Genomic DNA, 15,870 nt, shown 5'->3' with positions numbered 1-15,870 from the left:
AGAGAATGAGGTGATCTTAGGTTTTTATTAAAACAGAAACAAATATTTATAATGCTAAGGTGCAGGGTGTCTACACACAAGACAAGATGGTACCAGGGTGTGTGCAGCTAGGACATATTCAGCACATCAGACAAATGAATGAACTACTGACTGTACAACTGTTAAAAAAACGTAAATAACCTTAATAGATTACAGCATATACATTGTTTGAAGCCTCCTGTAACATCACTTTCCAACAGCACTTCAGTCCCTGGATGTTAACAAACACATCACTGATTTCTAGATGTTATTCTACTGGATACTTAAGTTTAAAGGGAATTATAAGCTTGTTTTTTTTTTTATCTCTGACGACCATTTATCCCTTTATGTTTCTAACTGAGGCAGCAAAGGACACACCCTCCTCTGCTGTACAGTCAGGACATTATCACATTTTACGGTCAGACCCATCCTCTAGCAGGAGATGTTTTCCAGACCTGACTTAGTGGATCAATAAGCACTCAAGGCCTCTTTACTGCTTTTGTTCTTCATATTAATGGAGGAAGTATCTGGTTGGTTTTTTCGTTTTGCCTCTAATCTCCTCCTCCTTGTAACTAAATCAGCAGAAGGACACAAACTAACATACAGAGTTTGTCTTTGTGACCTAATCACTGACTCCATAAATTTTGCATTAAAGTCACGTATGAATGTATGACTTGATCATTTTAAAGGGTTGCAGATACTTTGAAGCTCAGACAGAAAGTCTTGTGTCATGGACCCTGTTCAGACCTGGTGTTAATATCCATCCTCAGTGATCCAGTCACAAGTGGTCAGCTTTTACCCTGTCCTTAGATCTGATCACATTCAGAGTTGTGACCACATTATATAGTGTCTGCACAAATGCATCCTGGACCACAAATGAAGTATCGCCTACCTCTGACCTGCTACAGTTTTATTATGAACTGTCAGTACTTTTATTCTTCAGTGCTCAAACCTTGACCACATTGATTTATTTTATTTTAGAAATATGATTCCATAGCAGAGCTGCACACAGTTAATTGAGTCACTGCATTCACATGCTCATCAGAGGTTCCCATTTTATGAGTTGTTCCGTTGTAAGTTTCCATGTCAGAATGTAGAAAAACACTGACAACTAAATGTGTTTAATTTATGTGTTAAGCGCATTTAAACAACACAGTGACACCTTAAAATATTTTCATAACAACACAGCAAAGGAAGGATCAGGTGAGACAGGCATATTTAGATACTTTAAAAAATCTGAACATTAAATCATAAGAATGTCTGTATTGACTTAAAGTGTAGTGTAAGGGATGGACAGGTAGTTCACATTAAAAGCTACTACTTATAGCTGATTGTACAATTATGTTCTTTAGTTTATGATGAAGTACACAACTTGTATACCAAGATTATTCAGGGCCTCTCCAGGTTGCCTTGAGGTGGAATTAACATGAAATTTCCCAGTTGGGAACTCATTTTTACAATTATTCCAACACCATGACCATCACTCAGTCGCTCCTAACTCAGTGTCTCTCATACAACACAGCTGTAAACTCAGACTGGGTTAAAACAACATTATTTCGAGCACAAATGACGTGAATGCTTATTTGTGTATAGAGCAGGGAAGTGAGACACATTCGGGACGCATTTTAATTTCAGGTGTGAAACACATATTTGAAGCTGTCTACTTCTGATCAGATCTCTGAGGACGGATATTAACACCAGGTCTTGGTGATTTCAAACTCAATCATCACTGATGTTAGTCAAGCTTTACAGCTTTAAGGAGTGCTTTCTAACAAAACCGTTAGTTTCACTGTGCTTTTACTTTCACTGATGCAGAGCTCTCCGTGTATGTACAGTTGTATCCACATACTATTTGTTAACAAGTTCATTTCAATGACTATTATTTTAATGCAATTTCATTAGATATGCTAAATCGTTAAAACCATTTCAGAGTTGTATGACTCACACATGCCAGATAAGGTTTTTTTTCATCATCAGTAACACTGTCCAGTTTCTCAGCTTTTAATTGGAGGAATACGGTCATGCTTTACACAGACACCATGACATCTGAGAGCTACTACAAACTCAGTTCCAGCTGACGTAGAAAATACTGTACAATAATAAATTAAATAAATCAGTGTTGAAGGTGAGGTTGGTGGTCCAACAGTTATTTGTAATATTAATGGTTTGTTTAAGCCCACTCACAGATCAGCTAGGACGAGAACACTGTGAGAACGTTGGGGAAAAAAACACAGAAATGTCAGAGTTGTCCTCAAACTGAAAACCAAGCAGGCGAAACAAAGCTAAGAATTATTTTACAGACAAAGAAGAAACTCATGGTACAAATGATCTTTAAACACTGAAACTAACTTGTCTGCCAAAAAGACCTGGGCCACACAAACATGATATTTATCAATTTCTGAGCCACTGGACAGGCGATAAAGTCAGTTAATGTTTTGAATGATTTAGTTAGTTTGGACTCAGGTAAGAGAGTTTACAGGAGACAGTCAGGTCCGTTGAGAAAACAAACCCCTCTCCATGTCTTGGGTTTCCTCTCCAGACCTCAGGTTTTATATCGGCTCACAGCTCACTTCCGTTTGCTCTTAGTGTCGGTGGTCTGGAAGACGCTGGAGGCCGACATGAGGTTCTCGATGTACTGACCGAGGACCTGGTTCTCAGACTTCAACTTCAGGTTTTCCTCCTTGACTGCGTCGACTCGTGCTGACAGGTCTGGAACAGAAATCGACGACAGGAAACTGTTACACGTGTGATATCTACTTGCCCTCTCTTGGGGTCTGTTTAGAGTAGAAAAAGAAAAAGAAGTATGAGAGAGCGGAGCGTACTGGCTGCCATCTCCCTTCCGTGCAAGGCATCTAAAACACAACATGCCTCAGAGAAGCACGGAAGATCATCAAGGCCCACAGCCACCCAGGCTGTGGAATTCACAGACTGCTGCCGTCTGGCAGACGTTACCGGAGCATCCGAGCACGGACTACCAGACTCAAAAAAAGCTTCTTCCACCGTAAGGCTTTTGAACCAGCAACACTGACCCTCTGAAACGTTACCATGTACATTCTGCTCCACCACCCATACAAATACACTTACTACGTACTTACTACACATATATTCATATTATTTAATTTAATATTCCCCACTCCTTCAACCAGTTAACGGCTGCTTCATTTTAGTATGTTATATGTTATAGGTTATATGTTATATGGTATGTTATTTTTTTTATTTTGTAAAGCCTGTCTACTGCGTAGATGTTGCCTGCCAGGTCACAAGAATTTCACTTCTCCAATGACGCTGTCATTGGTGCATGTGACAAACTTTGATTTGATTTGATTTTGATTTGAAGCTACTCAACCAATATATGACTCATGTCAACATATTGAATCCAGTCGAGAACACAAAGAAACGACTGCAAATGCTCAAACAAGCATGCCGAGCCAGTAGGTGGCCATAACGTGTGCATCAACCATCTGATACCAGAGAAGAACCAAATGAGCACGTTCAGTGAGCTTATTGGCCGTAGTAACTTCAAAAGTAGCTCATCTTTTTCTTCACTTATATCTCGTCTAAGAGTTATTTGACATCTGTTTTGTCACCTTATCCAAGAAAGTCCTTTCTGGCACACAAGTGCAATGACATACACAAAGCAACAGTGGACATGCGTGAGGTCATTGTTTCCAAAACCCACTGTTTTGTACGTTCACAGGGAGACACAGAAAGTCTGCACTTTGGAAGATGATTTTAAAAATCTCAGTTTTAAATTTAAAAAGGACATTTTGTGTGTGGACAAGAGGCTTGAACACTTGGAAATGGCTTGTTTCATTAGTGTGGACGGAGCATAAACTTCACTGAATTTACCAACAACCCTATAAACTAAAGTAAAGTAAGAGAGTAAAAAGCCACTAGTACAGACAATAGATTACTCTATAGTCACAGCACTAAACATTAAATGATGTTGACTGTTGTGTGAAAAAGATTTCCATCGCATTCAAACTATCATCACTTGAACTGAGATTGTCTGTGATCTACCGAACAAACCAGGAGCTTATCTCCGTGGTATTTTCTCTGTGTGAACAAGGGATGAGACAGAGCAAAGCAGAAGTGCGGTGAGTGCATTTAGCATCGATGATTATATCAAGAGAGCAGAGCAGAAGCGGAGAGAACAGGGAAGCAGCACAGAGTGAAACGTGCAGCAATTTCAAACATCAATGCTGAAACAGTGTTTGAGGTTGTCTGTGTAGAACTGGGACGTACACGTAGGGAGTGAAACGACTTTTGGTGAAAGTGTTATCATCCAAGCACAGTGTTCTACAAGTTACATTTAAGACTTTCAATTCAATATTATTTGCATTGCGCCAAATTATAATATACATTACCTCAAGGTACTTTACATACTAAGGTTGAGAGTTGACAGACTTTCAGGGATTTCTCATCAAGTCAGTAGGATTTATATGGTGAGACAACAGGAAATGTATATTGTTTCCTATTATTCTCATTTATCTCATTGTCACAAAACCCCAATTTTAGGTTGTCTGGAAATGAAATGACCTCTATCAGGGTATGTGAATTTTCTTCATATCACACTGTGCTCCCTCTGATTTAAATGATTAAAATAGGGTCTGACTGTTAACAAGTCAGGCTCCCCAGTTAGATCTGTTCTGAAGCCTTTAACAAATCATGTGGTCGGGGGGAGGGGGGTTCCCCAACCCAAGAGAAGACACAGACACAGAGGGATGTGTGTGTTTTACCTTCAAGTGTGTGCTGAAGCTCCAAAACTTGGTTTATTAACCTCGTCTTCTCCTCCATCTCCACCTGGTTCTCCATGTCTCCTAAAATACACACAAACAAACATTTAGACACAAAATCGACACACATCTAATGTTCTCATACTGTTTTGCACATGTGAGCAGACGTACCATCTATGTCGCAGTTCATGATGGAAAGCTCGTTCTCCTGTTTAGTATACAGGACTGCTGATTCACCGTCCTCTGAAAAAGAAGAGCTCCATTAAAGCAGCTACAGCAGTGATGATAAGATAATTACATAGGACACAAATACCAGGACCTGAGGATTTCTCCATCATTGCTTGTTTTGATAAAGTGTGCCACTCTGGTCCAGACAGATGTTGTAAATTAAGACCAATAAATTAAGTAGAGAGCCTATACAGGGAATTGTGTAAACGATACCTATTTTACATATATTTAAAGATTACTTCCATATAAGTGTATCTGTTTTCTTATATTAGCAGAGGTGACACATTGTTGATTCTAAGCTAAATCAGATGGCATGATTATTCTAGTGAAAGCTCCAGGCACCTGTGTTCTCAGCCCCAGTCAAACCCATGTACTTCCACATCTGGGCTGATTCTGGCTGTGTCCTCGCTCCAGTATTGTCAGAATGCGACCGAGAATGTGTCCAGATGTGGAAGTACCATCTGTGTCTGTCTGTGCGCATGCGCGTGTGTGGTATCTGGCTGGGAGCAGGCACCGCACCCAGAGATATGTGATGATGCTGAGGCGCTGTCCCTGCACCCGATGAACTCGTACATTGCCACATCACGCAGCCCGTGTCTCTGTCAGTGATCTCTTACTCCTGAGTATTGAGATCATCTTGATGACCGACTACTGATCCATCTTCATCTCGGCTTAACAAGCCCCCCCACTGTGCGGTATCCGTAAACAGACTCCATGTCACACCATGGAAACACGAAAGAATCCATGCTACACTTGAAAATACACTGTCCCACGTAGGAGGAGATCGTGGGTCGGTCGACACGGAGACTGTCAGAAGACATCTCTCAAACCTATTGATCAATAGCGGATCACACGCGGGGGTGTCCGATAATGGACGCGTAAGCTAGCTCTCTCGTTAGCTAAACAGAACAATAACAACACCAAGTGTTGGGTCTGCGTCTCACTCGCAGTAACTATATCTAGTTAGTGTAGTAAGGCTCATATTCAAAAGCAACTCATTGACTAAATTACAATTTAAAACGACATAGGCCGGGGACTCGTTGCTAACGCTCAGAAGCTAACGGGGCTGCTGTTAGCTGGCTACGTTTAGCTTTACAGTTACATTCAAGACGCTGGTTGGAGGTTAACCACAAAGCATTTAGAAGTGCACACAACAACAACAACACAAGTGACCCGTTCCAACTCACCTAAGGTAAGAAATGACCCAGTAAACGGACTGAAGGCTCCGAGGGGCTGATGTTAGCTGGACTGCACCGTCGATGTCGTCATCACGACCTCACTGAGTGCACGTTAGCACACTGACCGACAGGGGGAGCAACACACACACGTTTGTCTTTCTATGGTTGTGAAGACACTCATTGACGTAAATGGAAAATTAACTCATCTACTCGCCACCGTGTCGATGGAGGGGTGGGTGAAGGGTTTGAGTCCACAAAACACTTTTGGGGTTTTGGGGGTAACAACAGTGTTGCAGCTAAATCCAATACAATTGAAGTAACTGGGGATCAAAACTTTAAACGTAGTAAAACAACAGGAAAAAAACATAAAATGATTCCATACAGCTCTACTACCAAGTGTCCTAAAGCCGAGACATTCAAATTCGTCTCGGCCCTAAGACCAAGGTTTAATCAAAGTGGCCATTATCAAACCGACCCTAAAAAAAACATGGACCAGACTCCAACGAGCCAAACAACTACTAGCCAATATCCAATCCACCATTTCTAACCGAAATCCTTGAGAAAGTAGTCACACAACTCCAAAGGTCACTCCAGAACAATAACCTCTTCAAAGAATTACAATCAGGTTTCTGCACCATACCGAACGGAAACTGCCCTGGTTTAGTTCAGCAACGATCACCTCCGTGCAGCTGATTCTAGTCAACTTTCCCTCCTCATCCTTCTTGACCTCACCGCCACCTTCAATGCCATATCCCATCAGCTCCTCATATTCCATCTTGCTAGCCTTGGAATCAGGGGCACTGTGTTTAAATGGTTAGTCTCCTACAGACAGGACACAGTACGTACACCCAAGTACCCTCACTGCTTGTCTCCAGGACCCAAAGACCCAAAGACACAACATCGTTTCACAGCAGGCTGTACATAGACACCAATGTTATGTGTCCATCACGAAGGACGACTCATATTGTTGAAAACTGGCCTGTAGCCCGTTGTCCACCTTGCTACGGTGGGAATTATGCTTTTGACTTATTGATCCGGGAAGTGCGAATCTGTAAATATCTTTCCAACTTTACTGAACTGTGAAGCAGCCGGTCAGTGGCAAACAATACACAGTGTTCAAAAACCAAGTTGAAAAGAAAGTATGATGAAGCCTGTCTTGCTCTTGGGTTCACAGTGAATGAAGGAGGACATGAGGAGAGACCAATGTGTATTTTAGTTCTGAAAACTCTGGCAGCTGACAGTATGAGACCTAACAAATTAAGAAGACACTTATTACACCCCAGTCACATGCATGTGTTCTTTTTGGTTGAGCTTTATAATCGTTGTAACAAAGTGATTACAATAATTTATTTTTTCTCTATTTTTAAAAATGTACAGACTGATAGAGGAATGTAGTGATACATGTCACCCATTTTGTCATAATTTTGTTGGGGCAGGGGAGCGGGTGGGCCATGAAAAATATTCTAGTTCCAAAGTGGGGCATGACAGTAAAAGTTTGAGAACCACGCACTGCTCTATACTGATACAAGCTGAAGCAAGTCTACAAGCTTCACTCCCAGTTGCAGTGTCAAGTTATACACCAGATAACAGTACATTGGTGAACAGGATGCAATGCCAGGCTTCCCACTAACAGACATCTACAGACAAAAAAAGAGATAACGTGTTTTCATCGACAGGACAACATTAAACTCAAATATTGCACAAAATAATTTGTTCAAAAAGTGTAACAGATGTTATGATTTGTTAAAAATGGTACAGATTTGGTGATTAGTACTAATGTAATAGTATAGATAATTTGTATAAACATGGGACAGAGTTCATGATTTGTTCAAAACTTTTACAATGGTAGTGGTTAGTAAAAAAGAGACATGATTTGAAGATATGACAGTTAAGGATTTTGTAAAAACTTTTAAAACTGTCAAGAAAGAAATTTATAAAAATATCAGAGACGATACCTCTGACTTTCAAATGTTAAATAACAGATTAACAGAAATAAATGTTGCATGTTTTAATATATCTGTTTCCTACCATCATTGTTGTGGAAATCATTGTTAATAATTATTGTGAGGAATAATTAACATTGACGTGATCAGACAGTCTCCTCACATATATTATTATTATTATTAAAAGGTGATCTGTGGTACTTTGTTAATCAGGAACTTTGTATCAAACAAGTAGCCCTTCGTACTACTCAGTACCTCTGAAGTACCTCTCAGTCTAAAAAAGGGTTGGTGACCCCTGCACTAAGGTATCAATTCCTCAGCTTCTTGGCTACCTGTCAGGAGATTTTCATAAATTGGCCCGGATCTGTTTGTCTATGTCACGCAAAAGCATTGTTTTGATAGGAGCTAGCACAATATATTTAATGAATTAAGTTTAAAAAGTAGCACCAGCATGTATGATTAACTTGTGAGCAGCAGTGTGAAAGATGGACCACAACAAACAAAAGTCTGTGTAAAGGCAAAACAATAGGAAATCCAATATCAACAGAAGGTGAAGGAATGTCACATTAGAAAATGGCAGGTCGCACAGTGGACATTCAATATGACTGGTGTTACTTGTTGGGTAAGTAGGCAGGGACTGTTATATCAGACCTAGCTGTATGATCAAATCACAAAAGCCTGCCAGTAGCAAATCAAGCACTAACACAAGAAAAGTAAGAACATGTTTTTCATTCAGTTGGGAAAATCCTAATTCTTCTAAAGAATAAGAGGATGGACTTTTTCTTAAATTATGATAAGTATTTGTTTTCATAAGTCTCTTGTATTGAATTCTGTTAGATGTAAACTATAGTTACTGTTCTGTAATCTGTCATATTTCTATCTCATATACACATAAACCTCTAATCAAGTGAATATTGAGTCAGTGTTGTTTACTATTTATCTGATGATGAACAAACTAGTATGAATGGATAAGTTGAATTTTGAGCAAAGTTATTGCACTATTCTTTGAAAAAAGTGGCAAATATCACAAAAAGTTGTTTGAAAAAGGCTTTTTATTTGCACATCAGAAATTCCTGAAAGTAATGTGAATTTAATGTTCATGTGTATTTTATGTAAATACACATGTTAAACTTGGCCCATTTTGTCATAATTTTGTTGGGGCAGGGGAGCGGGTGGGCCATGAAAAATATTCTAGCTCCAAAGTGGGGCATGACAGAAAAAGTTTGAGAACCACGCACTGCTCTATACTGATACAAGCTGAAGCAAATCTACAAGCTTCACTCCGAGTTGCAGTGTCAAATTATACACCAGATTACAGTACATTGGTGAACAGGATGCAATGCCAGGCTTCACACTTACAGACATCTACAGACAAAGAAAAAGATAACTTGTTTTCATCGACAGGACAACGTTAAACGCAAATATTGTACAAAAATGTGAAAAAAAGTTTGTTCAAAAAGTGTAACAGATGTTATGATTTGTTAAAAATGCTACAGATTTGGTGATTAGTTCTAATGTAATAGGGTCATTTAAAAATGTGAAAGAGTTGACTTTTTACATAACTGATAATTTGTATAAACATGGGACAGAGGTCATGATTAGTTCAAAACTTTTACAATGGTAGTGGTTAGTACAAACGAGACATGATTTGAAGATATAACAGTTAAGGATTTCCTAAAAACTTTTATAAGTGATAATTTGTAAAAAAAAATTATAACAGGTGTGATTTGTAACACAATGCTACAAATGTGCTTATTCATACAAAACTGTCAAGAAAGATATAAAAAATTATTAGGGCCCGAGCACTGATCAAAGGTCAGGTGAGACCCTATTGAAATTGTAAGGATTATTATTATTCAGGCAAATGAATTGGCTTTTTGAGGGCTTTACCATGCTCAAATTCTTACCAAAATTTGCAGAAAGTTAGAAAGTGGTGAAAATTTACGTATTCTGAAGGAATTTTCAATGGGCGTCGCAAAATGGCTCAACGGTGCCCCCGAGACCCCTGGAACGTGGTCACATTGACCGGTCTTCACAAAAATCAATATACAGGTGTATCATGACCAGACAAACAAAAAAGTCTGTAGGTGCAAGTGGAAAAACACAACAGGAAGCCTGCTATTTTGCATTTAGTGGCCATTTTGGCCATATTCCACATTTTTACTTTGATGTACTTGTACTTAATTAGGGCCCGAGCACTGATCAAAGGTCAGGGAGGTCCCTATTGTTATTGTAAGGATTATTTCTTATTATTATTAGGGCCCGAGCACTGATCAAAGGATCAGGGAGGTCCCTATTGTTATTGTAAGGATTATTTATTATTATTAGGGCCCGAGCACTGATCAAAGGATCAGGGAGGTCCCTATTGTTATTGTAAGGATTATTAGGGCCCGAGCGCTGATCAAAGGTCAGGGAGGACCCTATTGTTATTGTAAGGATTATTCTTCTTCTTCTTCTTCTTCAGGCAAATAAATTGGCTTTTTGAGGGCTTTAACATGCTCAACTTCTTACCAAAATTTGCAGAAAGTTAGTAAGTGGTGAAAATGTATGTATTCTGAAGGAATTTTCAATGGGCGTCGCAAAATGGCTCAACGGTGCCCCCCGAGACAGCCCGAGACCCCTGGAACGTGTTCGCATTGACCGGTCTTCACAAAAATCGATATACAGGTGTATCATGACCAGACAAACAAAAATGTCTTTAGGTGCAATTGGAAAAACACAAGTCAAACAAAAACAGGCTTTTTGTTTGACCAGACAAACAAAAAGCCTGCTATCTTGCATTTAGTGGCCATTTTGGCCATATTCCACATTTTTACTTTGATGTACTTGTACCAGGGTTTTCATCGGATCAACGTCAAATTGAGATGAGTGTCATCACAACAAGATGGAGATAAAAACTGACTGACGGATTTTTTTTTAGTCACACCGTATGACCGTGGCGTGGCGTCAAAGTTTGATTACACGCCATGAAAACACGATGTTCTGTCACGCTGACTTAAGGCCGGCGCATGCTTCTGCGTTGTCAGGGGCCCGCAGGCACGCAGCTGTAACGCAGGACTCGTTCTCATTCATGGTTCTCCAACCGTTGCGCGTGTTGCCATGCAATTCCCCGCCAGAACACTAGGCGCAGTAATGTTTGTTGTCGAAGTCGGCTCTTCTTCGTGTGTTGCACGAAGAAGAGCGATTTATTTACATCGCCACGGCGGCTCCGCAGCGCCTTTTTCTGGCGGAAAAATCCGCCGGTTAGTGACGGGTTATACTAGTGGACATAGTGTCGGATCTCTTCTGCCAAGTGCTCTTCTATCTGGTCCATATTCGTTCTTCTAAATCTTCCGTGGTTTCCGGGCATGAACCGGAAATGCGACTCCGGAAATGATGTAGTCAGCAGACCAATCACAGCCCTCGTTATTATTATTCAGGCAAATGAATTGGCTTTTTGAGGGCTTTAACATGCTCAACTTCTTACCAAAATTTGCAGAAAGTTAGAAAGTGGTGAAAATTTACGTATTCTGAAGGAATTTTCGATGGGCGTCGCAAAATGGCTCAACGGTGCCCCCCGAGACAGCCCGAGACCCCTGGAAGGTGTTCCCATTGACCTATCTTCACAATAGTCGATATACAGGTGTATCATGACCAGACAAACAAAAAAGTCTGTTGGTGCAATTGGAAAAACACAACAGGAAGCCTGCTATTTTGCATTTAGTGGCCATTTTGGCCATATTCCACATTTTTTCTTTGATACACTTGTACCAGGGTTTTCATCGGATCAACTTCAAATTGAGATGAGTGTCATCACAACAAGATGGAGATAATAACTGACTGACGGATTTTTTTTTAATCACACGGTGTGACCGTGGCGTCAAAGTTTGATTACACGCCATTAAAACACGATGTTCTGTAACGCGGACATACATGGACCATGAATCCTTTGATTTCAGTCTTCCTAGATCAAAGGAAACTTTATGTCTTGCAAAGGTTACGTCTCTCTCTCTCAGAACTGGTTATTTTTTGTTTTTTCAGACAAAAAGCATGCAACGCTTCAAAATGGATGTGCTCGGGCCCACCCAGTGCTGCTTTGCAGCCCTAAAAATTTTATTTCCCATTGGTTTCTCGTGATCAAATCAGCATGTCAGATCAAATCTGTGATGGTTCGACCCTAAAGTGTGAGGATTTGTCACTGAATGACCCTATTGTCATTATTCCCTTTTTTGTCTTTTCTTGTCTTGAATTTTTTAACTAATACTAATAATTCACCTGCTCCTGATTATAAAACTTTTTATTACAATACAGATAATTCTAGGAAATTCTTTTTGTTCCAAACATGAACATAAAACTAACTGACTCTAAATAATCCAGCTGACAGATGATTCATATTTTGTGCTATGGGTTATGAGACATGATCCCCACTGGGTGGCAGCAGAGAGCTGAACCAGCTGATGACTGTTATGGGACTCATTAAGCTGCAACTAAAGGTTATTACAGTCACTGATTAACTTAACTCAGATCAGGAAATGGATACAACCACCAGTACACCTTCCAGAACAACAAGACAAATCAAATACCAAAGAGACTGAATTTATATTCTGGCATCCACATATTTATATAACTCATATTTGTCTCTTAAGGCTCATATTGCGTTAATTTCTCCTCTTGATTTGTCTTTTTTGGTCATTTATGTCTCTTTGTGGTCACTTAACTTGTCTTTTAAACAATTTTTTGTATATCCTGTGTCATTTTTGGGTCATTTCAGTTTATTTAGGTCAATTCTGAATCTATTTTCCATCCTATTTGTTTTGCTTTGAACCGGTTTTGTGATGTTTTGCATTTTTGCTCTATCAATGGACCCTGAGCTGTGACGTCAGCCTTTGTCCCAGAAAATGAATAGAAGGAAATGAGCGACTGAAATAGTTTTCCACTGAGCGGTAATGTGTTGAAATCAGTTCTGACGACTGCAGATTGACAAAGAGTCAAAAAGAGTATATTCCTTTATTCTGTAACTTTTATTGGGTTTAATGTAATATTTGAACATTTGTTACACAACATTTACATTTGTATACTTAATACTTAATAAGATCCCCAAGAAACATGCTAATATCAGCATTCTAACATGTTTTTGTAAATTTTTTTCATGTTAGCATGCTAGCGAGTTGATGTTTATCAGTTATAGTGTTCAGCCTCTTATTTTGATATGTTAGCCTGCTGACGTGTTAATGATTACCATCTTAGTTTAGCATGTTAGCATAGCAACCTATTGATGTTCATCAGCTGTGGCAACTTCTACCAGGATGTATCACAATCTATCCGGCCAGAGCATGAATGTTTGAACCTTAAATCATGATGAGGTGCTGTGGAGGCGTTTCACTCCAAAACCACGAAATGTTCAGTTTCATGGAGATAATTTAAATTTAAAAAATTCACTCAAATCACTGGGATTAAACCTCTGAGGAACACAATGTCCTAGTGAAGTTCATCAGTCACGGACTCGTTACACAACTGTTCCCGACATTTATCTCTCCCTCGGCGCCGAGTGCTTGCTAACTGCGAGAACTGTTTGTTTGCTCTTTAATAGTGAAAGGGTTCCAACTCTCTACGTTTCAAATCTTTAACTAATTGATTGTGTAATGTATATTTAGTCTCTCCTTCTTAGACCTGCTGACTCGGCCTTTCTCTCCTGGCAGCGACCACACTCCCCTCAGGGCGCGGCTCTTTTCAAACTGTGTATTTTAATCAAACAGTCCAAACCTGAAGAGCAAACACAACGACAACTAGGATGTGGAGACGATCCAAAGTGCACAACACTGCAGTTTGTTTGTTCAGGGAATCACCGAAACCTGTTCTTAAAGAAATGACCCTTATTGTGACGGGAGCTCATGGAATGCTTCAGCTCAGAGAAACCATTTGAAATTCGTGTTTAACCCAGAACCATTTCTGTCACCTGAGAAACGATCACTCTCAATGAATTACTAGTTGGTAGTTATTACTTTTGTAGGAGGTGACGTTCGAGAACACAAAGTCACCCAGAGAAAGGAGGTGTCACCAGTGTGGGGGAAAATGAATGCTGGAAATTCCCCTTTTAAAACCTCAGTAGATCACATGAAATGAGCTAATCTGATGGAAACCACAGGTTGAGTAAACCTGGTTATTATTATTATTATTATTCAGGCAAATGAATTGGCTTTTTGAGGGCTTTAACATGCTGAACTTCTTACCAAAATTTGCAGAAAGTTAGAAAGTAGTGAAAATTTACATATTCTGAAGGAATTTTCAATGGGCATCGCAAAATGGCTCAACGGTGCCCCCGAGACCCCTGGAACGTGTTCACATTGACCGATCTTCACAAAACTCGACACACAGGTGTATCATGACCAGACAAACAAAAAATGTATTTAGGTGAAATTGGAAAAACACAACAGGAAGCCTGCAATTTTGCATTTAGTGGCCATTTTGGCCATATTCCACATCTTTACTTTGATGTACTTGTACCAGGGTTTTCATCGGATCAACGTCAAATTTAGATGAGTGTCATCACAACAAGATGGAGATTAAAACTGACTGACGCATTTTTTTTTAGTCACACGGTGTGACCGTTGCGTGGCGTCAAAGTTTGATTACACGCCATGAAAACACGATGTTCTGGCCATTAAAACACGATGTTCTGTACATACATCGACCGTGAATCCTTTGATGCTGAGCCGGTCAAATATCAAAGGAATCTTTGTTTTTATTATTATTTTGCTTTTTGAGGGCTTTAACATGCTGAACTTCTTACCAAAATTTGCAGAAAGTTAGAAAGTAGTGAAAATTTACATATTCTGAAGGAATTTTCAATGGGCATCGCAAAATGGCTCAACGGTGCCCCCGAGACCCCTGGAACGTGGTCACATTGACCGATCTTCACAAAACTCGACACACAGGTGTATCATGACCAGACAAACAAAAAATATATTTAGGTGCAATTGGAAAAACACAACAGGAAGCCTGCAATTTTGCATTTTGTGTCCATTTTGGCCATATTCCACATTTTTACTTTGATGTACTTGTACCAGGGTTTTCATCGGATCAACGTCAAATTGAGATGAGTGTCATCACAACAAGATGGAGATAAAAACTGACTGACGCATTTTTTTTTAGTCACACGGTGTGACCGTGGCGTGGCGTCAAAGTTTGATTACACGCCATGAAAACACGATGTTCTGGCCATTAAAACACGATGTTCTGTAAATACATCGACCATGAATCCTTTGATGCTGAGCCGGTCAAATATCAAAGGAATCTTTGTTTTTATTATTATTTTGCTTTTTGAGGGCTTTAACATGCTGAACTTCTTACCAAAATTTGCAGAAAGTTAGAAAGTAGTGAAAATTTACATATTCTGAAGGAATTTTCAATGGGCATCGCAAAATGGCTCAACGGTGCCCCCGAGACCCCTGGAACGTGGTCACATTGACCGATCTTCACAAAACTCGACACACAGGTGTATCATGACCAGACAAACAAAAAATATATTTAGGTGCAATTGGAAAAACACAACAGGAAGCCTGCAATTTTGCATTTTGTGTCCATTTTGGCCATATTCCACATTTTTACTTTGATGTACTTGTACCAGGGTTTTCATCGGATCAACGTCAAATTGAGATGAGTGTCATCACAACAAGATGGAGATAAAAACTGACTGACGCATTTTTTTTTAGTCACACGGTGTGACCGTGGCGTGGCGTCAAAGTTTGATTACACGCCATGAAAACACGATGTTCTGGCCATTAAAAC

General features: G+C 39.7%; 1 protein-coding gene across 1 annotated transcript; it reads right to left on the bottom strand.

Moving 5' to 3' along the window:
• Positions 1-11: 11 nt before the first annotated feature.
• Positions 12-6,251, bottom strand: scoca (short coiled-coil protein a). Its single transcript, XM_061083526.1, has 4 exons — positions 6,170-6,251; positions 4,926-4,997; positions 4,758-4,838; positions 12-2,727 (listed from the first exon to the last, which is right to left on the bottom strand). The coding sequence occupies exons 2-4, from the start codon at positions 4,942-4,944 to the stop codon at positions 2,585-2,587; spliced, it is 243 nt and encodes an 80-aa protein (XP_060939509.1). The 5' UTR covers positions 4,945-4,997; positions 6,170-6,251; the 3' UTR covers positions 12-2,584.
• Between the last annotated feature and the right edge of the window lie 9,619 nt (positions 6,252-15,870).

This window comes from Limanda limanda, chromosome 2, assembly GCF_963576545.1.
Source record: "Limanda limanda chromosome 2, fLimLim1.1, whole genome shotgun sequence".
Classification (NCBI taxonomy): domain Eukaryota; kingdom Metazoa; phylum Chordata; class Actinopteri; order Pleuronectiformes; family Pleuronectidae; genus Limanda; species Limanda limanda.
The sequence above is the reverse complement of the archived record's forward strand: the minus strand, read 5'-3'. Positions and strand labels throughout refer to the sequence as shown.

What these genes read in the sequence shown, in the direction of transcription:
- scoca (XM_061083526.1), bottom strand. An exon ending in GCTTCAGCACACACTTGAAG is followed by an intron (nt 2,728 to 4,757) that starts GTAAAACACACA and finishes TTTCTGTTCCAG; the next exon opens with ACCTGTCAGCACGAGTCGAC.